At 40.9% G+C, this 24,856-nt stretch overlaps 1 protein-coding gene across 20 annotated transcripts in view; it reads right to left on the bottom strand.

Moving 5' to 3' along the window:
* The window catches only part of Pibf1 (progesterone immunomodulatory binding factor 1), a 170,005-nt gene that overhangs the window by 24,367 nt on the left and 120,782 nt on the right, over positions 1-24,856 (bottom strand). For 12 of the 20 annotated variants that reach the window (XR_015638049.1, XR_015638048.1, XR_015638047.1 and 9 more), the window contains 2 exon segments: positions 11,035-11,165; positions 4,591-4,675 (listed from right to left, as the gene is read on the bottom strand). The exons of 3 other annotated variants lie outside the window; for them this stretch is intronic. Coding sequence is in view for 6 of the 17 variants with exons in the window: in XM_087585838.1 (XP_087441964.1) it covers positions 4,591-4,675; positions 11,035-11,165 (216 nt within the window). In the remaining 11 variants the exon portion in view is untranslated. 20 annotated transcript variants of the gene reach the window in all.

Below are 24,856 nucleotides of genomic sequence, written 5' to 3'. Positions count from 1 at the left end.
TGGGGCATCTTTTGGGTATATGCCCAAAAGAGGTATAGCTGGATCCTCAGGCAGTTCAATGTCCAATTTTCTGAGGAACCTCCAGACTGATTTCCAGAATGGCTGTACCAGTCTGCAATCCCACCAACAATGGAGGAGTGTTCCTCTTTCTCCGCATCCTCGCCAGCATCTGCTGTCACCTGAGTTTTTGATCTTAGCCATTCTCACTGGTGTGAGGTGAAATCTCAGGGTTGTTTTGATTTGCATTTCCCTTATGACTAAAGATGTTGAACATTTCTTTAGGTGTTTCTCAGCCATTCGGCATTCCTCAGCTAAAAACTCATGTTTTAACCTTGAAGTGGATATATTTACGTAGACATTTACTTTTCTTCCCCAAGTTTACTCTTCCTTCTACCGCCACAGACCACAGATGAAGCCAAAAGCTGGCCATCACTTTCATTTCTCCCTCTGCATCAGTCCCTAAGTTCAATTACTAAGTATTGTGATATACTTTTAAATCCATCTACTTTTGACTCATGCCATCACCGGGTATCTTACACCAAAGGCTGTGGGGAAAAGGCATATATATATATATAAGCGCCTTAAGCTTGGGATAGTATCAAAATACACATTTGATCAGTTAAAGACATTCTTCCAACTCTCAAGAGTTTATGATCTATGATCTGCCCTCCTTTTAAAAAAATATATGTATATATGTATATATATGTATATATATATATATGTGTGTGTGTTAATATGTTGACATACATACTCATGTATATATGAAGGGAAAGGGAAAGAGAAAAGAATCATTAAAGAATTAAAGGCTTGAGGGTTGTACTGTCTGGTTTTGTGGTCAACTTGACACAAGCTGGACTTATCGCAGAGAAAGGAGCCTCCCTTGAGAAAAGGCATTTTCTCAACTAGTGATCAAGGTGGGAGGGTCCAGTCCATTGTGCATGGTACCATCATCCCTGGGCAGGTAGTCCTGGGTTCTATAAGAAAGCAAGCTGAACAAGCCAGGGGGAGCAAGCCAGTAAGTAGCATCCCTCCATGGCCTCTGCATCAGCTCCTGCTTCCTGATCTGCTTGAGTTCCAGTCCTGACTTCCTTTGGTGATGAACAGCAATGTGGAAGTGTGAGCTGAATAAACCCTTTCCTCCCCAGCTTGCTTCTTGGTCGTGATGTCTGTGCAGGAGTAGAAACCCTGACTAAGACAGGGGCGTGGGTTACCTTGTGATAGCGCTCTTCCCTAAGAAGTGAGGCCTAAGCTTACCTCAATGATAGCACTCTTCCCCAAGAGGTGAGGCCTAAGCTTAACTCCCAGCACCACCACAAACAGATAGATAGACAGACAAATGAACACTCCGATAATAAAGAAAAGCAGAAAGAGCATTTTCAGACGCGATCATATTACTCCTCCTCTTAAGGCAATATGAATGGAAAGAAGTGGTGGACATTAAGATTCTTGGGGACTGTCAGGGGACAAGCTGGGGAACAGCTTGTCCAAGAGGTCACAGTTCCTTCCCTCAGTGCTTCTAACCCCTAGTTTCTCAGTCCTGCTATTGCTAAGGAGAGCAGCACAGGGCCTGTTTTCTTTTACCTGTTCTTTCTAAACCTAACTGCTAAAGTTTCTATTTTATCTGTGGCATCAGGTGCCAATCCTAGGGCAAGTGAAGACAGAGTGAAAACTGCTGGGAAGGACATAGAAAAGGTCGCTGTAAAGCATCAAAAGTAAAAGGCGGGGGAAAAGATGGCGATACCTGGGTGAGATGCTCAGCTGTGAGTTTTCCTGGCAATTAGGAGAGAAATTAAGTACATTGTTTTCATTTTCTAAAGAAACAAAGAAAGAAGGAAGGATATAACTTCATTTACAGGGGCAAACTTTCCTGGAAGTAATGTAAATAACAATTCATATGTTTCTGTTTTGTTTTGTTTTTGTTTTGTCTAAATGGGACTAAGCGTAAAAAGGAAAATCATGTAGATATTTACGATGGATCAGAAGCCTTTGGTTATGATCTCTTACACATTCAGATTTAAAACCACACACTGAATAACTTAGGCCTCCATAGTGAAGAAATAATTACTCAAGGGCAGAATTCCAGGAGCTAAGGGATGCTGTACTGATGGAGAAGCCTAGAGTGCCTGAAGCTCTGCCGTCTGTCACCGATGGACTCACCAACCTCGAGGTTGTCCTAAACCGGATGGAGTCCGGAGGCCTAGGATAGAGCTCGGCTGAAAGTGTGCCTAGCGCACATGAAGTCCCATGACTGCTCCCAGCAGCCTAACTAGTCATGGCAGCACATACCTGAAATCTTAGCACTTGGTAGGTGGAGGCAGGAGGATCATAAATTCAACATTTGGTTACAAAGAGAGTTTGAGGCTAACCTGGCGAACATGAGCCTATATCAAAAAAGCAAGAAAAGAAAAACAATCAGTTTGGGACTACCTTCTTGTCCCTTGCTTTGTGTTTGTTTTTGAGAATTTCACACTTTAGGCCCGTTTGCCTCAAGCTCTCTATCTTCCTCCTGAGCTACAGCACAGGGCATGGTCGCCATGGTAATTTATGTGTATGTGTGTGTGCCTGCTAGACTGTATATACACCATAGACATGCAGTTTCCCACAGGGGCCATAAGATGTCAGAACTCCTAGAACTGGAATTTTGTGCAGCTGTGAGCTGCCACACAGGCACGCCAGGAACAAGCCCACATAGTTGACAGACTTTTTCTACGCCAGAAAGCAACTTTACTAATCTCATAAGTCAGTGATTTCTTTTTTTGTAGAAAAATAAAATTGATAGAAACATTGTTGAAAAGAAGCAATGATTAGGACAGTTCACTGGAAAAATGCTTTAGGCCAAATCATCTCGCGTAGCAATATGTTGGCAACAATACAGAGAAACTGGAACTCTTAGTATCGCAATATGAAGTGCAAGAGCACACTCACCCTAGAAATTCATGCCTGGCAGTTTCTTACCAACACATGCTCACCCTGCATTTGTGCTCTAACATGTATCCAAGGGAAACAGAGGCCCATGGTTTGCACCAATATCTGCATACAACCTTTTAGAGTGGTTTTTATCTGTATATTTGATAATATATTTTAAAATGAAACATAAATATGTAATCATAATCTAGATACAAAATTATAACTAGTATATTTCATTGCCATATTAATACAAGAGTAAATCAAACATTTAAATGTACATAACATGACCAAATAGCTGTCACTGGTGAATGGATTAGGACACTGTGCTGCAGCCGGATGCTATGGCATAGATCTCAGTTAATTAAAAACGCCAGGTGTAACATGCTACATGTTGCTAATGAAATTTATGTAACTTTCTATCAAAGGTGAAACTACAGGTAAAACAGGTAGACATTAAGGCACAAGACAGGGGAAAATGAAGGAAGTCATCTCACGACTTCCTTCATGAGGGGCATGAAGGAGATTTGGGGAGGTAAGGTTATTTTACACATTGACACTGGTAGTAGTTAACAACTGCACTAATTTGCTAAAAGAAACAGGAATTAATGCCGCCAAAGTTAAGTTATTCTCTCTCTCTCTCTCTCTCTCTCTCTCTCTCTCTCTCTCTCTCTGTGTGTGTGTGTGTGTGTGTGTGTGTGTGTGTGTGTGTGTGTTTGAGGTATGGTGGCCTCATGTATCTCAGGCTAATTTCAAACTTCCTATGTGGCTAGGGATGACCTTGAGCTTCTGACCACGGAGCCCGTCTTGTCTGAATGCTGGATTTCTAGGAGAGTATCACGGTGCTCAGCTCTATCTGGTGCTAGGGAAGAATCCTAGGCCCTGTGCACACCAGACAAGCAGTTACCAACGGTCCTATATACCTGCCCTGTTTCTATTTTCTAATAAATCTCATGTAAACCATAGAATAATTGGCCAGTATAAACTGGACTGAATGATGTAAAGAGTCAGGAAGGGTGGAAGGGAGAAAGAGAATCTAAGGTCAGGTGAGTAGGAAGTGGGTAGAATCAGAGAGAAGGGTGTGAATATGATCAAATACACTGCAGGGAATATGGTCTAATGATGCTTATAAATCAAAACCTTAGTTCCCCAAAGAACTAAAAACATTGGGTGAGCAACATTTAGGAAGTGGGAGGGTCAGAAGTTCACAGTTATCCTTGGCTAGAGAGCTGGAGTCCAGTCTCAGACTCATCAGACACACCCCTACAACAACAACAGCAACAACAACAACAACAACAGCAACAACACAAAAAGAAAAAGTCAAAAAAGCAGCACTTGAACTTTAGTTCAAGCTCGGCATGTCTACTGCATACTAAGGCTGGGCACACTCTGATGGTAAAACAGGAACACTGAGGAAGATTATAACGCAGGTCGTGATTGAAGACTGTGGAAGTCGGTGCCTGAGATATAACAGATGATGCCAGTCAACGAGAAACACATTCCAGAAACAGATCAGCTCCAACAATGAAGTGCATTACAAATCCAATGCTCTAAAAATGGAGAGATCACCGAGAGCTTCAAACACAAGTCACTGATGACTACAGGACACCAGGCTCCAGTTATCTTAACCCAAACATACAATTGAAAAATGCTCAAAAGTGGACAATCACGAGGTGGGACAAGTACCTCACGGTGATTTAGAAGCTGCTCCAAATCCAGTGCCATCTGGTTCTTCGTCTGCAGCAGGGCTGACTTTTCTTTATTTAAGTTGCTGTTAAAAACCCAAGTTTTAAAAATGATCATGTTGTGTGAGTTTAGTTAAGAGAAAAATAAAAAGAACAAACATAAATTTGATGGTTTGAGCTGAAGATAAATCGGGCTTGTGGTCAGTAAATACAGCAGAACAGACACTGTAATACTTAGTTGATGAGTGGCTTAGTTATTGTGCTAGAGGAATCTTTGACAGTTTGACTCTCATGCCTGCTGTGGGGACATAACCACTCTTTCATCGACTGCTTACTTCTGAAATGTTGGGAGGAAGTGAGAGCAAGTATATATAAATAAATAGACAAACACTGAGGCAAAATATTAGAAGTCAAATTGAAACATTCCTACAACAGTAGTATTTTATAATTCATCATAGTAAATTGTGACATACATAATTTAAATAAATAAGTCTACTATAAATTCTGCAAAAATAATTTTGTCTCCAAATTCTTAAGTTTCCTCTTCAATTTCTGTCTCCATTGTGATTTTTCTCACTGATAAGTCCTGATTTATGACACTGCCCATTATAAAGTCATATTAATATTCTAAGAAATGACTGAGCACTGCTTCATAAAAAATCTGCAATTTTACTATTTGATATACAGAAATTAGTGGGAAGAATCAAATGGAAATCTGTATAATATCAGTAGTAAAAACAATCTATGTGACCAGTTCCATAAACATTGAGAAAAGCAATAATAATTCAAAGTAGCACACAGTTCCTCAAATGTTGAGACAAAACTCTGCAAGGGTGAAGTTAATAAGGTGCATTTTGTTGTAAGACATCTTTAGGTTATATTTAATGAAAAGTTATCAATTATCAAACTAGTAGAAGTGTCTTTTTGGACTTAAAGATAATGAACATCCTGGAAAAACTGGTAAAAATCAAAGGATTTAAAAACCCAAAGCAAAACCAAAACAAATCCCGTCCACCTCCTCTGGAGTAAGTCAACCTCCCCTGAGCCGTCTTTCTGCGTACTCCGAGGGGAGGCTGGAGGCAGTTCCGACTGGCTTCCTACTGTGTCATTCACTCAGCCCAGCCGGCAAATCCAGTGCTCCACTGAAACTTGTTTGCACTTCAGTAGAAGTGTAAACTGCTCCTGGATGTCAAAGGGATATGCGAATTACCCAGTGAATGATTACAGAAAGCGCTGAACACATAAAACTCTACATAAATGCTGTACACTATTACTAACTTAGATGAAAAACAGGCATCAGAGGAAAACAGTAATTAAATGCCAATAAAGGCAGGCAGCAGCTCAGCAGAAAAACAAACTGACAGGCAGAGGTAGGCGCCAGGGATCCTACTAAGCCTAGCAGTTGAAAAGAGTGAAATGGTGTTCCACCAGCTCTAAGGCACGGCAAGCATCTGATATTTCTGAAATGCTCAAATTCGAAGCTATTTATTTCTATTTTATCTGAAGATAGGCACTGCTCAAAATGAATGTAAAGTCTGGTAAACAGAACTAGGTCTTTTCAAGGAGTGTTTATGTTCTTATACATATATACAATGCTTAGACACTTGCCATATGCAGCCCCCCTCCCCATACTAATAAGCCCATTAAATAAAATACAGTACAATGGGAATGGATTGTTGAAGTAATTAAAGGATCCTGACGGGATATTTTCTAGAGAGGCTTTGTATACAGTACTTAACTTTTCAAGAATAAAGTAAGTGTTCCACAATTGAACAGCAAAACAGCTACCCACTATGGGATCCAAACTGGGGGCTGAGGCGTGTGCATGGGATAACACAGAGTGTCTGTGTTGCATCTGAAGGGTAGCAGTTTATCACAAGCAACATGGACTCCTCAGACCACATTTCTGTGACTGGAAGATCTGGAGATATCCTTGTTATAACATATTTAAGTCACAAGGGACACTCCCTTTAACATGGGATTTCACATGATACACTGTGCTGACAGCACTGATAGGATATAGAAATTTAGTCTTCAAAAGTCTTAGCTTCTAACAGTGGAAACTTACTTTTAAAAATATAAAGCTCACATGTGTGACTCATAAAGCTACAAAACAAATCTCCTTACGAGCACATCTATCTTGAGTGGTATATTACACCCGTAATTGTTCACTTTACTGTTAATTATTACTTAGAAATTCGTGTTTATGACTCTGTCTCACCTGCTGTATGAAAACATATCCCTGATATATTGTACCTTAACTTCCTGAATCAATATAGTCTGGCTTAGCCAGAGACGTTGACAATGTAGTCTTTCTTCTCTAACTACTTAGTTAAGAATAAACAGAGAGCTGACTGCAGGGAAAGAAAACTTATGCTAATTATTCTCTTTTCATATCCCCTCAGATCCAAAGTAGAGATCACACTGTATTTTCCAGACTGACTGTCTCTTGTGGTGTGGTGGAGAGTTCTGGTTTTAGAATAGATTACTACTTTAATGAGGGGAATTCAGAGGAGTTACTAGCACCATCTCAATGTGAGTGAGCTTTCCGACATGCTTCTGATGATTTTACTTCAGTACATATTTACTCTAACCTTCTGGATACCAAGCACACTGTATATAACAGGTCTGGTGGTATGGCACAGTGGTAGAATGCTTGCCTGAATCAACTGTAAATATTTAAACTTGTAAGGGTTAAGGGTAGTATGGTGTTATTTAATTTTTAAAGAAAATAATGAAATTACTCAGTTCTTTGTTGGTTAAGACAAAGTCTCATGTGTCCAGGTGGGCCTCAAGCTCCTACATGGCTGAGGATGACCAAGAACTTGAAACTTATTAATTTGGGGTGTGTGTGTGGGTGTGTGTGTGTGTGTGTGTGTGTGTGTGTGTGTGACAGAGACAGAGAGAGACAGAGACAGTGACACACAGAGAGAGTATGGGCCAGTGTTATGTGCCTAAGTGGAAGCCACACGAAGAGATAAGGTTTCCTCTCATTCTGCTGTATTCCCTTGGATGGTCTCCCACTAAACCTGGAGCTGGGGCAGCAGCAAGCTCCAGTGATCTTCCTTACTGCATCCCCACAGCAGTGATTACAAGGTACACATGGACACACCTAGTTTTTTTCTTTTTTAGTTGTTGTTAAGATGTGTACTTGGATTTGAACTCAAGTCTTTGTGTTTGCACAGAAAGCATTCTGTCCTGAGCCATGTCTCTAGCACTGCAACTGGCTTCTGAAGAATACTGCCACACCTTAGCATTTATTATGGAGGCAGGCTATCTAATATCACAATCACACTTTGATTTTTCACAATGTTTTACCTGGGAGCAAGGTATCATATCCCATCAAATATTAGTTCAGAATCTGTTAACATATATTATGAATTTATGAAACACTATTTTGGTAATTTGAGCACGGTAGCACATACCTTCAATCCCAACACGAGGAAGCAAAGGCAGGTAGGTGGATCTGCGAGCTCTAGAACAAAACTCAAAAAAAGAGAACAACCTGCCTTAGCCTGGTTTAAGTAGCGAAGGCTACACAGTGAAACCCTGTTTCAAAACTACACTCTGGTATCTCATCCCACAAGTGACCAGCTTCATGATTACTGTTGCTGCAGTTACAGTCATTCCCAAATCCAACATTCTGAGAAATGCTATTTCTCATTTCTAAGATAATTATCAACACACTGAGTTGTCAAGAGTTAGATAAATACCAGCCATGGCAATCACTTATGATATTTAGATATTATGGTACATATATTATAAAAATTGTATATTAATCCTCAGAATAACCATATAAATTAGGGAAATTAATACCACCCTCACAGATGAAGAAGCTGGCTGTATAGCTCAATACCATAGTCATTAGCTAGTGTGAAAATTAATTTAAGTTGAACTAAGAAATTTGTTTCTCAGTAACATGTGGGAAGTGGCTATCATACTGGATAGTTCAGATATAGGAATGTTTTATTGTTACAGAAAGTTTGATAAGATAATAAGACAGAGAACATTCAAAGAGAAGCCCTCTGCTACATTAGAACTCATACAGCCAATTTACAGAGTCAGCAGGATGTATCCTTCAACTTTAGAAAGAGATTTACTCTCCTTACTTTTTAAGTATGCATGTATGCGTGGGTATTCGTGTGGTCTGTGTACACTAGGCACTGTAGAGACTAGAAGAGGTCATAGGATCCCTCAGGGCTGGGGCAGCTGGGAGCAAATCCTTGTGGGTCCTGGGATCTAAACTCATTTGTGTTCTTTGCAAGTACAGTGCACTCTCAACTCCTGTGCATTTCTCTAGCCTGTCCAGTATGCCCTTAAGACTTATGAAAAAAGTCCATTTATTATGGAATATTTTAATGAGAAAAACTATAACCATATACATCTGTTATTTCGTCAACTCAAAGCTTCTTTCTTAGTTATGCTATTTAAGGAGAAGTTATCCATTACCAGAACATTGGGAGGCAGTATGACATAATGGCCAAGACTTCAGAATTACCAAGTAGGGAGGGAGGCAGTGAATCAAATCTTGCCAAACTATATATATTTTTTTCAAGAGATGAATTTATCTATGTAATCTTTTCTAACGGCTACTTTTTTATGTTAAACATTTCCAGGTACTTTGATTCTTAGCAAATTAGTATTTAAAAATTATTCCAATGCAAAAGTAAGAGGTATTTTTCTCTAGGTTTTTACATATCTGTTCTCCAAGATTATTAAGGTAAAATAATAGTATTATAAAATTTCAACTGTAATAAATATAACACAACAAGAAAAAGTTCCATCTTCAGTTTCGTCCTCAGTTTCCCTAACATAACGACATGCTTAGTAGATGACAAGATATAATTTCTGTTTGGAAGACATACTTATTGTGAAATCCATTAACTAGTTGAATTAATTTGTTAGAAATACTTTAATAAACTTTATCCAGTAATTTTAGAAATAAGCTTTTATTTATTTTGATGTTAACTGTATATATTTGACTTTATTTTATCACATCACGATTAAGAACACACATAAGGTCCTGGAACATTTATTTTGGTAGGAATGAGGAAAGATGATTTGTGTAGAAAGAACACTTATACTTCAGAATTAAGAAGGAATAATTTCAATTTTTTTTGGTTGTACATCTTAGGAAACCTGTTCTCTCTCTCTCTCTGTCTCTGTCTCTGTCTCTCTCTCTCTCACACACACACTCACATTTATAGTGGTTTAACAGTTATTCAGAAAATGAATTTTTTATATCAATCTTAAATTTAATAACTAAGATAAATAACTAACTACTCATGAGTCAAAACCCTGTTCTCAACCTGTAGTTATCATTTTTTCCTATTTAAAGAAACTAAAAATAGGTACTGTAAGATAAGGGTGCTCGCTGTTAAGCATGACACACACACAGACGGATGCACGCGCGCGCACACACACACACACACACACACACACACACACACCCCGGACTTCTAAATGAACAGATTAAAGAACGGGAATGACTAAGCTGTTGTACTTCAATTCTGGCACTTGAGAGGCAGAGGCAGGCAAATCTCTCAGTTTGAGGATTCTGGTCTACAGAGTTATCTCAAGACAGCCAGGGCCACACACAAAAAAACTAAAAAAACAAAAACAAAAACAAAAAACCAACACTCTAGACTTTCTAGAAAGGACTCTAGAAAGTGAAGTAACTATGTTTTCATAGGCTTTTTTTTTTTTCCCCCACGCCAGCATAGAACCAGTTTTAAACAAAGATGTTAAAGAGAAATCTATTGACTGAAACTGAGGTCATTCTTGGTTACATCACATAAAGGGTGAGAGGCAGATAAGCCCAGAATGTGCTAAGTAACTGTGTAAACTAGATCTGCTTCAAAAGCCATTTTGACTCTACAAATGCTACCTGCTTATAGTCCTTCCCTCCTGGCTGCCCACATCTCAGTAAAGAATCTAAGCGGTCAAGAGCAAGCTGGCTCTGTCCTGGTAGAACGGCAGTGCTGTGCTAGTGAGCACAGCCTGATTTCCCTGCTACGCCAACTGGTCACAAGGCTAATATGAACACTAGATAAGAAGATAGATAGTGTGGGAGTACAGGTGTGCCCATGCGCATTTGCACGCAGAGTTTGAGACAGGTTTGTCTGTTTGTTTGCAGTTGCTTCTGCCACCATAGCTGGTCCGTCAGTTTCCGGGTCCTCCTGTCTCCTTCCCCATCATGCACTGGGCCTACAGACCTGCACTGCTGAGTCTGGATTCATGTAAGTTCTGGAGATCTACACTCAGGTCCTTGGGAGCACACACGGCAGGTTTTCCAGTGAGCTAGTCCACACTTCTTTTAAGTTTGAATCCTTGTATTTAAGACTATGCTCATAACTAAACTATTTAGAAAGTACAATCCAAGTTACTAAACAGCAGCATATATAATGTCTTTATTATTTTAATAGAAGACGTGTAGATGGTTTACCTGACATCTTTCTCAAGTTGAGCAGTACACTTCATCAGTGAGTCAATCTTGGAATCCCTCTGTCTCACAGACTCTATGAGGTATCTGTAGGGTTGCTGACTCTGATTTAACAGTGAATTGGCTCTGTCAAGCTGGAAAAACACACATTTCATTAAACTGCAGAAAACTTGACAATACACTGAGACCACTGAAAATGCTCTAGCATTACAGCAGTGTTAGCCTCTTGAGTGACTTTTCCGACAGTGGGGACTGGACGCAGGGCCTCAGGCCTGCACTGAGTGACGTACCACATTCCAGAGCGCACCAAACTCTTTTGCGCATTAACTATTGTGAAAAGCTAAATACATTTGTATACATTTAGAAGTTAGAAAAATGACTGATTACTGGGCGGTGATGCATGCCTTTAAATCCTAGGAGCACTTGGGATGCAGGGGGAGCTGGATCTGAGTTTGAGGACAGACAGGTCTACAGAGTGAGTTCTAGGACAGCAGTGCTACACAGAGAAACCCTGTCACAAAAAAAAAAAAAAACCAACCAAACAAGCAAATGAACAAAAAAAGAGTTTAACAAAAGGACTAATCAATATAGTCATTATTAATAATAAGAATAACAGTACAAGAAAATATAAAATGCTAATTAGATATGAATTTCAGAGGTTGGTCACCCACATTTTTTATTTGTATACCTGACCAACCACAGGGGACACGGATGGACACACACACACACACACACACACACACACACACACACACACACACACACACACACACACGTTGCCTGAGGGAAGGAAGGGCTGGCATGAGATGGAGATGGGGAATGAACAAACAGGCAGTGGAAAGAGGTAGACAGGGAGTGAAAGAAAACTCAGGAGCTTTTGAAAAGAAAACTTTTGGAACTTTTTCCTCCTTTTGGTGTGTTTTTCTTTTCTTCAGATATTCATTCTTTAAAAACCATGGTGATGTCACTGCAATCTTACTCTATTAAGTTGCTTTAGAAACATTCAAATATGCAACCGAAGTAAGTTCTACAACCCGATCCTGTAAAACCAGTTTCCTTAGTCAATTATATCAAACAATTGCCTCGACTTTGTTTTCACAGAACTGACCCTGGGTGAATAAATTCAACTGACAAGTTGCTTTGTGTTTCAAAGTGCAGTCTTCTGCCTGTGCCAGAGAGGTGGACTGGGCAAAGGTGGAGGGAAGTTACAGACTATAGTAAACTTTGGTCTAGAGTGAGCAGTCTAAAACTTACCAATCTAATTTTAATTGCCCAAAGAGTATAACAGTTGCCACCTTATACGTTTTAGTTCAATTTTTTTTTATAACAGCAACTACTGTATTTGATTTTAAAATAGTAAAATGAGCCAAAAGCCTTACTTTTAAGGTATCAAAAATACATGCAACAACTTGATCCCGCTCATGAAAAACACAACATTACTGTTTGAGGACATATGTCTTTTTAACTGTGTGTAATCTTCCAAATATTTGTGCCACTCCCATCCCCAGCTCTCTCCGGCCTTGTATGCACCACCTGATGGTAAGCAAGTAAGCGCGTGCTGTACCACTGAGATGCAATGTTAGCCTCTCCAGTGGAAAAAGAATATAGCTTTGTTTTATTTTTTTTTAAGATTTATTTATTTATTATATATGAGTACACTGTAGCTGTCCAGACACACCAGAAGAAGGCATCAGATCCCATTACAGATGGCTGTGAGTCACCATGTGGTTGCTAGGATTTGAACTCAGGACCTCTGGAAGAGCTGTCAGTGATCTTTTTTTTTTTTTTTTTTTTTGGTTCTTTTTTTTCGGAGCTGGGGACTGAATCCAGGGCCTTGGCTTCCTAGGCAAGCGCTCTACCACTGAGCTAAATCCCCAACCCCGCTGTCAGTGATCTTAACCACTGAGCCATCTTTTCAGCCCATAACTTTGTTTTTAAAGAATAAAATGTTGTGATTTTTTTTTTTTGAACAAGTTAATTGAACAAACTGAATTGCTCTGGTTAAATTTTCCCCAATCTGGCTTAAAAGGCTTCTTCTACTTACAGTAGTACGTATTCCAAGTTTCACAATCAATTGCTGCCTGTTGTTAGTGATCTTTTCCTTATAGAAAGGCGCTAGTAACTGATGAGTAAGGCACTATACAATACGTGACTCATGACTAACCCATGATACAACAGTTTATACAATTGTTCTTCCTCCTTTGTTTCAAACATTTGCACAAATGATTCACAGGAAATCAGAACCTGATTAATATGTATATTTCACATTCAAACACTAATTCAAATTATACTTGATCATGCAAATTAATATTTTTCTCTTAAGATTTACAAAATATACAGATGACCACACTTATTTTTTATGTTATGTGTCTTGTCTTGTTCTCTATTTCTCTGTCCCTCTCTTTCTCCTCTTCTTCCCTTCTTCCCCCACCTCCCTTCCTTTCTTTTATTTTTTGTCTTTTTGAGACAGGGTCTCTCAATGTAGCCCTGGCTGTCCTGGAACTCACTCTGCAGATCAGGCTGGCCTTGAACTCAGAAATCTACCTGCCTCTGCCCATACAGTGTGGGGGTAAAAGATATGTGCCACCACTGCCCAGCCTGTGTGTTTTTTCTTAAATGTAGAATTTTCTCTTGTGGAGTCTCTCTTCACAGGAACTCCTGGAAATCAGGCCCTTTGTTACCAGGACAGATTGAACTATGTTCTAAGAAGTGGACTTACATACATGTGATAGAAGTGGAGGTGGATTATAGTCCCTGGCACATCCGTGGTTACTCTTTCAGATCATGCTAGGAACATGAACTGTCTATTAGATGTTCAACACTAGGCAAAATCTGTACTCTCAGTCACTTGGGAAAATGTTACAAAACACTGAGTGTCATCCTGGCTAGGGCTAAACTACAGTTTGACAGGGCTCTGGCTCTGATAAGCAGCCAGACCTGGAGAATGGGCAGCTATCAGTCTTGTACTTGCTTTAGGCTGCTTCAATGAACTTTTTTTGTGAGCATGCCATCTTATAACTTGAACTGAATATCCTCCCCACTAAAGCCAGTTCCACTTTGTGTATTAATGACATCATCATCCCCAAGAAGTTTAAGATTTAGTGTTAGGATGTGCTGTGTTGGCTGCTGGGCTCTATGTAGGCTTGGAGAATCTCGGGGTAGGAAGAGTGTATACAGGCCTGCAGTGGCAAGACAACAACTGGGGTTTAGGACAGCAGCTGTTCACCAGTGATTCTGCACATTTTCCTTTACTTTGATAATCAAAAGCAAGTATGTGCTAATTGATCATCAGCTATGCTTTTGATTGGGATGCTTAAAAGAAATTGAGACAGTCTTATGTGTAGCCCATTGATTCTTCCATGTTCCAAGTGTTGGAATTATAGGCATGCACTACAAGGCATGGTCTAGCCCCAACTTCAAAATGTTGGTATGAAGGATAAGTCAGAAGAGGAAGATGGTAAGGCATCTGAATAACTAGCATGGAAAAGATAGTAGGATCTACTGAAGCATACGAGATTGTAAAGCATTCTCCATTCAAAATGTGGTCCTGAGTAATTTTTATTAGGGGTTGTTAAAAATAAGGATCCTTTGGCTTCAGTCTACACCTCCTTGATCACAATCCTGGAGGGCAGGGTTTAGAAACCTGTATCTCAAGTTAGAACCTTGGATGATTCGTATGCTCATTAATGTCTGCCTATTTCAGAAAGGAGCTGGCCTGGAGATCACAACTTAGCCAGGCCTTAGACTCCCGAATCCTGGGATTGCAGATGGGAACACACTTTATTGATGTTTTAGAATTATTGTTGAGGTATGAGGATTGAGCAAAGGGCAGACATGAGAGGACTAACTCCATGAGAGGAGGAGGAGGCTCAGTAGAGAAAGGGAGCTTGCTGTGCAGCAGGGTGACTGAGAGCTGTTCTCTGATTACCAGGCATGCTCAGCACATATGCATGCACATGTATAGTCATGATGGCTGACTTACAGGCTGACAGGGGCACACACATGGTAGAAGACGCAAGAGAACCATCTGAATTGTAGGGACAGGGTTACAAGGCAAAATGAAATGACTTCTAGATTATCCATAATGTGGCATCTCGGGTAGATCAAATCTGATGGGCACCGAGAAGAATCTGTGATGAGGAAGTTATTTAACTGTGAGGAAAGAGCAGACTGACGGAGGGTGAAAACATATTAATAAAATAAATGCATTTAAAGAAGGATAACATGAATTTGCCATGCTTCCAAACTACTGTAAAAATAACAGTTTTCCTTAAGAAAACTCTAGCACATTGTCATAAGGCCAAAGGCTTCTCTTGTCTTTGATAAGACTTATAGAACTCAGCAGACTGTAAGATACACTATCACCCACCAACAGCCAGGCGATGGAGAGTGCTAGTGAGTATCAGTGCTAAGGTGATCCAAGGGTCAAGACAGCATGGAAAAGCCAGGAGAGGCTTGAGAGAAGAGTATAGAATGTTTAAAGTTCAAACAACATACTATTGTAATGAAAGGCCTGAAAGAAGCCTGGGTCCTCCCTCTGCAAGAGCGAGTGCTCTTTTTCTTTAAGAAATGAATGAATGAATGAGAGACAGTTTCTCTGTGTAGCCTTGTCTGTCCTGGAACTCCCTCTATAGAGATCCTCCTATCTCTGACTCCAGAGTGCTGGGATTAAAGGTATGCTCCATCACTGCCTGGCTAAGAAATTCTTTTTAAAATGGCCCAACTGTATAGCAATGTCGGATTTGGGTCTGAGTATGTGGAGAATTTGTATTGTTTTGTAAATGGCTCTTAGCATATTGTCCTAGATTTAGAATAACTGATATTTTTCAAGAATGAACCACAATCAAGATTTCTTTTTTGGCACTGCTATTGTCCCTCCCTCCCTCCCTCCCTCCCTCCCTCCCTCCCTCCCTCCCTCCCTCCCTCTCTCCCTCCCTCTCCTTCCCTCCCTCCCTCCCTCCCTCCTAGACAACTGTCTTGTTATATAAGCCAAGCAGTCATTGAGTACACGGTTTTCCTGTCTCAGCCTCAAGGGCTAAGACAGTAGGCATACACCACAACACAGCTTGAAGAAGTCTTGCTTTAAACATTTCACAAGGTTTGACACAGACCTGCTACTGCAGTAATCGCAAATGTTTTGTCCTTATAGCACATTAATTATTCACATGGCATATGTACATGTGCTGATCTTTGTTTTAACTATTAATTATTTTAAGGCAGGGTAACCCAGGCTGACCTCTACCTCAAGATGTAGCTGAGAATAATCTTGAAATCCTCATCCTTTTGTTACCATCCATATGTGCTAGGATTATAGGTAGATGGCACTGTACCTGATTTATGGGGTGCAGGGGATCAAAATTAGGAATTGGTTTATGTGAAGCAATGGCTTCAGCAACTGAGTCACATGCTCGGTTCTGTTTATCATTATTAAAGCAAATGTTACTTTTCATAAACTTTCACAGAGAAACAGCTTCAAAACATAAGAGACAGAGTGACAATCATTAATGAAGCTGGTTCTCATGCTGTGTCACAGTTCCTGTGAATTTTGTTTGTCCAGACAACCCCCTGATTTCACAAATTCTTCAAAGTTTGCCCTGAGTCATCAACTTAATAAGCATTGGTACCTACTTATATGATCTCCCGAATGCCAACTCTATGAGGATGAATACCACATGCGATACATTCAGAGAAAATAGCTCCCAAATTCCTTCCCAGGAGAAAAGCACAAGTTCTATTAATTTTGTTAAGATGGTCAATTAGACTTTCCCTCTGAAAAAGCTGCTTTCAGATATATTGGGAGAAAGCAGCAGCATTGTCAAAATCACAAGTGACAGAATTTGCCATGACTCTGTCCCCCAGAAAGTGCATCACGGCATCCCTGCATCCCTGCCCAACCTCCTCTCTACGTTCGCCTCTGGCTTTCCTTCTCTCCTGCCCCCCCCCCCCCCCCCACCTCGCTCTTACTTGCTGGGACTTTATGCAGACGGCTTTGAATTTGTGGCTTTCCTGCCTCTACCATCCTAGTGGCCTCTCTAACCTTTTCTACATATGTTCTTCACATTCCACTCGCCATCTCTCGCCTAACCCTTCTCTCAATAGATTTTAAATTATTAGTTTTTCTTTTTAAAGCAGCATTTCACAGAGGCCCAGACTGCCCTCAAATCTGCCATGTGGCGAAAGATGGACCCTCTTGATTTTACCTCTTAAGTATTAGGATTATAGACATAAGCCACGATGCCTGCCTCTCTACTTATAAAAGACAGGAACTTGTAATGTAGGTCAAGGTCGGCCTCAAATGATTCCCTTCCTTTAGTGTCCTGAGGAGGTGGGCCTGCTGCTGTGCCACTTCATTGAGCTTGGCTATAGTTTTTAGAGCAGTTTTACACTGAACCGAACAGAAAATAGTCTTCTTTATTCTGATACCTTAACATAGAATTTAGGCTTCATTCTTGTTATAATTGGACTTAGACAAATGTATTATATGTATCCACAACTAATGTTAACACAGACACCTTGTTCTGCTCTACAAATTTCACTGGACATCAGGCTGCAGTGATGGATGTGTGCCTGCCATGCAAATCTGTGTATCTGAGTTCAGGTTCCCAGAATACATGGAGCTAGGGGCAGTAGCATGCATCTGGAATCCAGTTTTCCCACGTAAGACAGCAGGTAGAGCCTGAAGGCCCATGGAAGCCTGAGGGCCAACTAGCCTGGCATAAGCAGAGTGGATAGCAGAAGAGGTACCGTGTTTCAGACAGGGTGGAAGTGAGGACTGACATCTGGGGCGATCCTTTGATATCATAGTACCTTGCATGCATATGCCTGTACTTACACAGATGAGCCCACTCACGTATACATCATATGCACATTTGCAAGTTACATTTATTATATGTAAAGAATGAGCATATGATTCATGAAGTAAATGAACTTAACTGAACCTAACCAAGAAACGACATATCAAAAACAATACTGCGATTGTACTTATGGTCAAGAAAATGAAGTCTGAAAATGGACAGAGGATTGGTTCTCGGTAACAGACTCGTAAATGTGTAGTGTTAGCATTTCCACCAGGGGAAACCAGACTAAAAGTACTGTGAGATTCATACTCACTGCGGAAGGAATGGGATTTTATCTTACTCCATGAAGAAAATAGGTGGCACCAAAAGCCGGTGACGATGTTAAGAAAGAGGAGTACTTACACAGTTGGTAGGAGTATGAACTGACACAAACGCTATGGTGGTAAGTCTGGAGTTTTCTCAGAGGGGTAAAACTAGCACTCCTACATGCCCCAGGTTGCCACTGTCTCGGACACATACCCACAGAAGTCCATATGGTATTACAGAAATACTGGTAATCCTTGGCATCATTGCCCTATCACAAAGGCTCAAAAATGGAATCAGCTTAGGTGCTCAACAACTGATGAGTGGATATAGCATCAATATATAATGAGATTTAATTAAATGTAAAGAAAAAGAAAACTGCAGAAAAATGGATGGAAATGGAAAATATACTAAGGGAGGTAATCCATGCCCAGGAAACCAAATGCCACATGCTTTCTCTCATATGTGGATCATAGCTTCCAAACTGAGAATCCCATGTTTAATTTGGAATGTCCGTAGAGACCATAAAGCTAGAAAAGGGCAATGGGGTGCCCTTCAGGAGAGTGGGATACAAAACACCGTGATGTGAAAGAGGAGAGGAGTGCTGGGGTAGTGAGGCTAACAAGGATGAGGAAGAGCAGTGGAGAGGAGGGACGAGGTAGGGGAAGGCTAGTCTATGCCTTCAACCAGCCACTCTGTGTAAGTGGGTGATGCTGATTCAAGAATCCAGGAGACAGCAAATGAAAATCCTAGTACCAGATGTGGCCGACAAAACAATACAGGCTACTGCTGTATGTGCTGCTCTGGGCTTCCTGCCAGGTCTAAAAGGAAATACCCCATTGGTGAATATACAACACTTAGGTTGCAGGGCATGGAAAAAACCAAAGTGGAAATGGCCTTCCCCTTGATGACTAGCTTTCATGTGTCTGGAAGGTTCTATGTAGATAGCCAGGGAGAAAACCCAAAAGTGTTCTTAACTGCTGTAGACCTTGTATGTTTTAATAGTGGTTTGTAAGACAAGATCTCCCTCCTAGTGCAGTATTGGCATGACTATTATATGAGAGCAAACAACTATGTTCTGACTAGATATGAGGCCTATTCCACAGGACAGAGTTCATGCCTAGTGCTGTAGACCTAGTCAAAGGCTCATGGCTGGTATCTCAGATAGGGTTACTACTGCTGTGATGAAATTACATGACCAAAAGCAACTTGGGGAGGAAAAAATGAACAGTTCATAAAACAGTTCATTATCAAAAGGAGTGTGGGCAGGAACTCCCGCAGGACAGAAAACTGAAGGCAGGAGCCGATGCAGACAGAGGCTGTGGAAGAGTGCTGCTTACTGACTTGCTCCCAATGGCTTGCTCAGCCTGCTGTTTTATATAACCAGGGATCACCAGCTCAGGGGTGACTCCACTACAAAGTGCTAACCCTCCCTCATCCATCACTAATTAAGAAAAATACCTTATAGACTCGTGCACAGCCAGATCTTATGGTGGCACTTAAAAAAAAAGATTTATTTATTTATCTTATGTATGTGAGCACACTGTAGCTGTCTTCAGACACAGCAGAAGAGGGCATCAGATCCCATTACAGATGGTTGGGAGCCACCATGTGGTTGCTAGGAATTGAACTCAGGACCTCTGGAAGAGCAGTCAGTGCTCTTTTTCTTTTCTTTTTTTTTTTTTTTTTTTTTGGTTCTTTTTTTTGGAGCTGGGGACCGAACCCAGGGCCTTGCGCTTCCTAGGCAAGCACTTTACCACTGAGCTAAATCCCCAACCCCCGCAGTCAGTGCTCTTAACCACTGAGCTATTGTTCTAGCCCCTGGAGGCATTTTGTTAAATTGAGGCTCCTTACTCTCTGATGACTCTAGCTTTCCTCAAGCTGACATAAAACCAGCCAGTACAGTTGTTTAAGTAAATGGACGGTTGTCAAGCTTTCTCTCAGATACCTGTTTATCTAGGCACAGACTAGATTGTTCTAAGACATGGTCCGTAAAGCTTTATGAAGTGAACAGAAGTTGTTAATGCAGAGTGCAGATGCTGACACTTCTAAGTGACTTTTTTTTTTATATTAAAAAGATTCTTCTTCATACAGTACATCCTGACCACAGTTTCTCTTCCCTCCACTCCTCCCAGCTCCCTGCTCCTAGATCTACTCTTATTCCATTTCCCTTCAGAAAGGAGCAACTGAGTGCTCAAGCACTGAGGTGCATATCACCTGCCCCAAGGCTCAGGGACATTAAGGAAAATGGAGCAGCAGAATGAGAGTGAGAGGATGTGGAGGAGGGCTGTGGACACTGTGTTCTGGGCATGCTGTGCCTATTGACTCATGAAGTCACAGCAGTTGTAGTTGCCAGCAGACACTGTACAGGACTGGGCACATAAATTATATAGATATATAGATTTAGTCATGGATGCCCAGGAATGGTGCTCAGGAATCCTGTGCCTTCTCAAGGAGCTACTGGGAACATCTAGCTAATGTGAGAGGGAGTGTCATGGTCTCCAGTCACAGTCACTGGTGAGTTACCCACAACCTAGGGGATAGCTCCACATCCACTCCCATGGGAACAGCTATGGGTATATCCATCCATCCATCCATCCATCCATCCATCCATCCATCCATCCATCCATCCCACCCACCCATCCATGTATGACACTGGGAAGCTTTTAGTGACGTGTCCACAGGGGTGGGCGAGGGTAAGTGGAAGAAGTTTGATTCTATAAGGAGCACGGAAAAAATGACTTTTAGACATGTAAAAAAAAAAAATCTTAACAACTAAGGCTGCACCTGATGAACAAAATCCAGTGACAGCACTCACTCAATAATCAGACACAGTCCTAAAATCCTATGATGCTCACTGGACAGTAGATAAGCAGAGACCAATCTGGAGAGAGATGGCACCTTGATGTGCCCGGCTGAGAAGTGTCCCTTAGGATCCTGACCCTCGGATCAGAAGCTTTGAGAAAGTGGATCTGATCTTCAGCTAAGATATGTCACACAGCTGGTCAGCCTTTGGGAGAGAGGCTGAAGAACACAGGTAGGAATTTAGAGTGTGAACCTTGAGTGATGACACTCCGCATAATAAAATATAACTTTTGTTATACTAACTACACGTATCTACCTTTTTGATTATAACAGATTTGAATAAATTATATAGATATATGGAACTGTCAAAAAGTGAGAAAGTGTATTTGAATAAATCCTTTAAAAATCAAAGTAAAATGAAAAAATAAATATCCTCTTTGAGCCCCTGAAAGGGTGTGTGTTTGAGAATTTTAATTAGGGAATTACAAACTCCATAAAGGGGCAAACTGGAATTCCAGAATTATAAGCTAATATTTGAGATGGAGATAGTAGGTGAGGTTAATGGCAATTTATATGCTAGTGAAGAAATATTAGGACATGATACCACAAGAGAAATTACACAAAATCAGCTGGGTGGTGGTGGCACATGCCTTTAATCTTAGCACTCGGAAGTCCTGAGGCAAGTGTCTCAGGATCTCTGAGTTCGGGGCCTGCCTGGTCTACAGAGCAAGTTCCAGGACAGCCAAGGCTACACAGAAAAGCCCTGCCTTGAAAAAAGGGAGAGAAACAGAGGTGTGGGGGAGAAAGGAGAAGAGGCACAAACTTCATAAAATCAAAAGCAGAACATAGACTGAAAATGTGCAGTACACCATTAGCTCCACTCTAGACAACTTTAAGCAACCATACTTGTCACCTTGGAATTATCAAAAGAAACAGAAGACAAGGGGAAATAGAAAGGTTAATTTACTGAACTCACATGTTAAAAAAATCCAACACACCCAAGCATAGCAATAAAGAAACCATGGCAGGCCATCAGTATCAGATTGTCTCAGGTCAATTCCGAAAGAATAATTTGCAAAGTGGCTAAAGAAACACATCTTAGTGTGAGAGAGATCTCAAGAGAAATTCTACTGAGGGGCAAAGGTCAGGAGAACATATCCTAGAGGGACTGAGGTAAAAAAATATGCTCTAGTGAGAGACAGCAGTCAGGAGAACACGCTCTAGTCAGAGACTGTCTTAGTTAGGGTTTCTACTGCTGTGAAGAGACACATGACCAAGGCAAGTCTTATAAAGGGGAACATTTAATTGGGGCTGGCTTACAGGCTCTGAGGTTCAGTCCAGCATCATCAAGGTGGGAAGCACGGCAGTGTCCAGGCAGCCATGGCACTGGAGGAGTCAAGAGCTCTACATGTTGTTCCAAAGGCAAACAGAAGACTGGCTTGCAGGCAACTAGGAGGAGGGTCTCAAAGCCCCCCAACACCACCCGTGACACACGTCCTCTAACAAGGCCACACCCACCCCAATAAGGCCACACCTTGTACTAGTGCCACTCATTCCTTGGGCCAACCATATCCAAATGACCACAGTGACAAAGGTCATGAAAGCTTATTTTAGTGAGTGACAAAGGTCAAGAGAAGAGCATTTTGGCAGAAGCAGTGTTAAACTAAAGACTAAAGACATCTTTCAAATCCTAAAAATTAGGTAAGAATGAGACAGAGACGGAAATTAGCCTCACACTTCCTTCCTCCTCTTCCTACTTCCCTTCTTTGGCCTTTCCTGGATAGGAAGTGAACTTGGGGCCTTGCTAATGCTAGGAACACGCTCTATCTCTGAACTGTAGTCCCTGTCCTCTTTTTAATTCTGTGAATTGTTTAGATAAATTCTTACTAAGTTGCTGAGGCAGGCCTTACACTCTTTCTATAATCCAAGTAGGTCTTTAACTCAAAATCCTTTCCTGAGTAGGATTCCTATAAGCCTGAGCTGCTAGGACCAACTAACTTCAAATCTTACCAGGGCAAAAAGTCTTTCCAGAAACAAAACTGAGCCTAGCAATTCCATGTCTACTTGACTAAAAATTCGATTCAAACACTGAATTGTTTGTGAAGCATAATTCACAAGAGCAGAAAGGGAGGAAGAGCCTGAAGTTTACCAGGGAATGAATAAACAATCTCTGGTAAATATACGATACGTGCAACAGAATGTTATTTATTAGTAAAATGTCACAAAGTATACGGTATATACTACAGTGTAGATAAACCTAGAAAACAGTATGCCCATTAAAAGAAGCTAGATACAAAAGGCCAGAACCTGTATGATTCCGTTTGTCCAACTATGCTGAGTAAGTAACCGCATAGAAAAGCCAATAGACTACAAACAGACAGACTGGTGTCAGCGGCTGGGGTGGGTGTGAGTGATTGCTTAGTGGGTGCAGGCTTCATTATGTAGTAATAAAAATGTCTCAGAACTAGATAGACGTGATTGCACCATATTCTGAAGGAATGTAAGATGGTCTACTTTACAATGATTAATTTTATGACGTGAGTTTTACCTGGGAATTAAAAAAATCAATGATGAATCATAAAACACAAAAATGATAAATTAGACTTTATTAAAATAAAAAAGTTCATACATCAAGGAACAGTTACGAGAGGATGCAAGACAACACAAAACCTCTCCCATGTGCTAAAGATCTGCAATCCAGAATACACAGAAAACTCCTGCCAATCAACAACAATATCAAGCCAAAAGATACAACTAAAAATCAGGGAAGTGAATTGAAAACATATTCCTATGGTTGAGAGGCACTGTGACTGTATTAAGATAGGTGGTATCTGGGTTAGGGATGAAGCTCATGGTAGAACTTTATACTGGGCTCCATCTTCAATACACCAACAAATAGTGAATAGCAACATAAACATGAAGGGGTGACATTTAAGAGTGCTGAGACCTCCAAAACAGAACGTCTTACAGAGGAATTTTCGTCCAGCAACAGACCACATCCAAAGACCTCCTAGGTCTGTGCCATTCAGGTGGAATCACACACCTTTAATCCCCCTGGCTGGAATATGGACACATCCTTAGGAAACACCTTTAACACAATGAAGATAAATTGATTTGTAGAAGGAAGCAGCCATATCTGAAAATAAGTGAGGGGCAGGAAAAATGATGAGTCAGAGAGAGATTGACAGAATGAGTCAGAGATAGGAGATGCCCAACTCACAATGAACAGACAGGAAAGAGAGGTGACTTAAGAGAGCAGTACAAAGAGAGATGGGGATAGAAAAAAGAGACCGTTTTCCTGGGACGGTTTTACAGAGACAGGTTGCAGGTGAAGATAGAACAAGCCAGAGAATGAGAGGGAGCCAGAAGATTAGAACACATTGCGAGGGTTAGTTTGAGGCCAAGCAGAACAATTCAGTGAGAAGCAGAGAGAAGTCAGTTTTAATCAGTCGGCTTGGAGAAGCGGCTTGGGCCAGATCAGCTGAGTTAACTAGCCAGGGTTCAGAAGGACTAGAGAGGGTGAACATACTGAGCAGCAAGCCTCGGGAATGACACACGCCTGGGCAGCCTTCATGGACATACTGCAGTCCTCGTCACACGTGTGGCAGAGATGCTGCCATGAGGCAGCAGATGTGGGTCCATCACAATCACGATCAAGCAAACCTCTAGCATATATAAATTACCTAACTGTGGTATTCTGAAAGTAGAAAATGACCAAGACTGATATTTCTCTATGTATACAGAAATGGCCAAGAGGAAGTTAAAAAAAAAAAAGCCTGACATTATTAGTCATTAGAGAAATGTCAAATCAAAGTCACAATGAGCTACAATTTCATAGCCACAAAGATAGCTAGAATTAAAAAGCAAATGGCAAGCATATAATGACTAATAGTTTGTCAGCTGGATGACATATGGAATCA

The sequence above is a fragment of the Rattus norvegicus genome, chromosome 15 (assembly GCF_021556685.1).
Source record: "Rattus norvegicus strain SHRSP/BbbUtx chromosome 15, alternate assembly SHRSP_T2T, whole genome shotgun sequence".
Lineage (NCBI taxonomy): Eukaryota > Metazoa > Chordata > Mammalia > Rodentia > Muridae > Rattus > Rattus norvegicus.
This window is presented reverse-complemented; position numbering and strand designations above follow the sequence as displayed.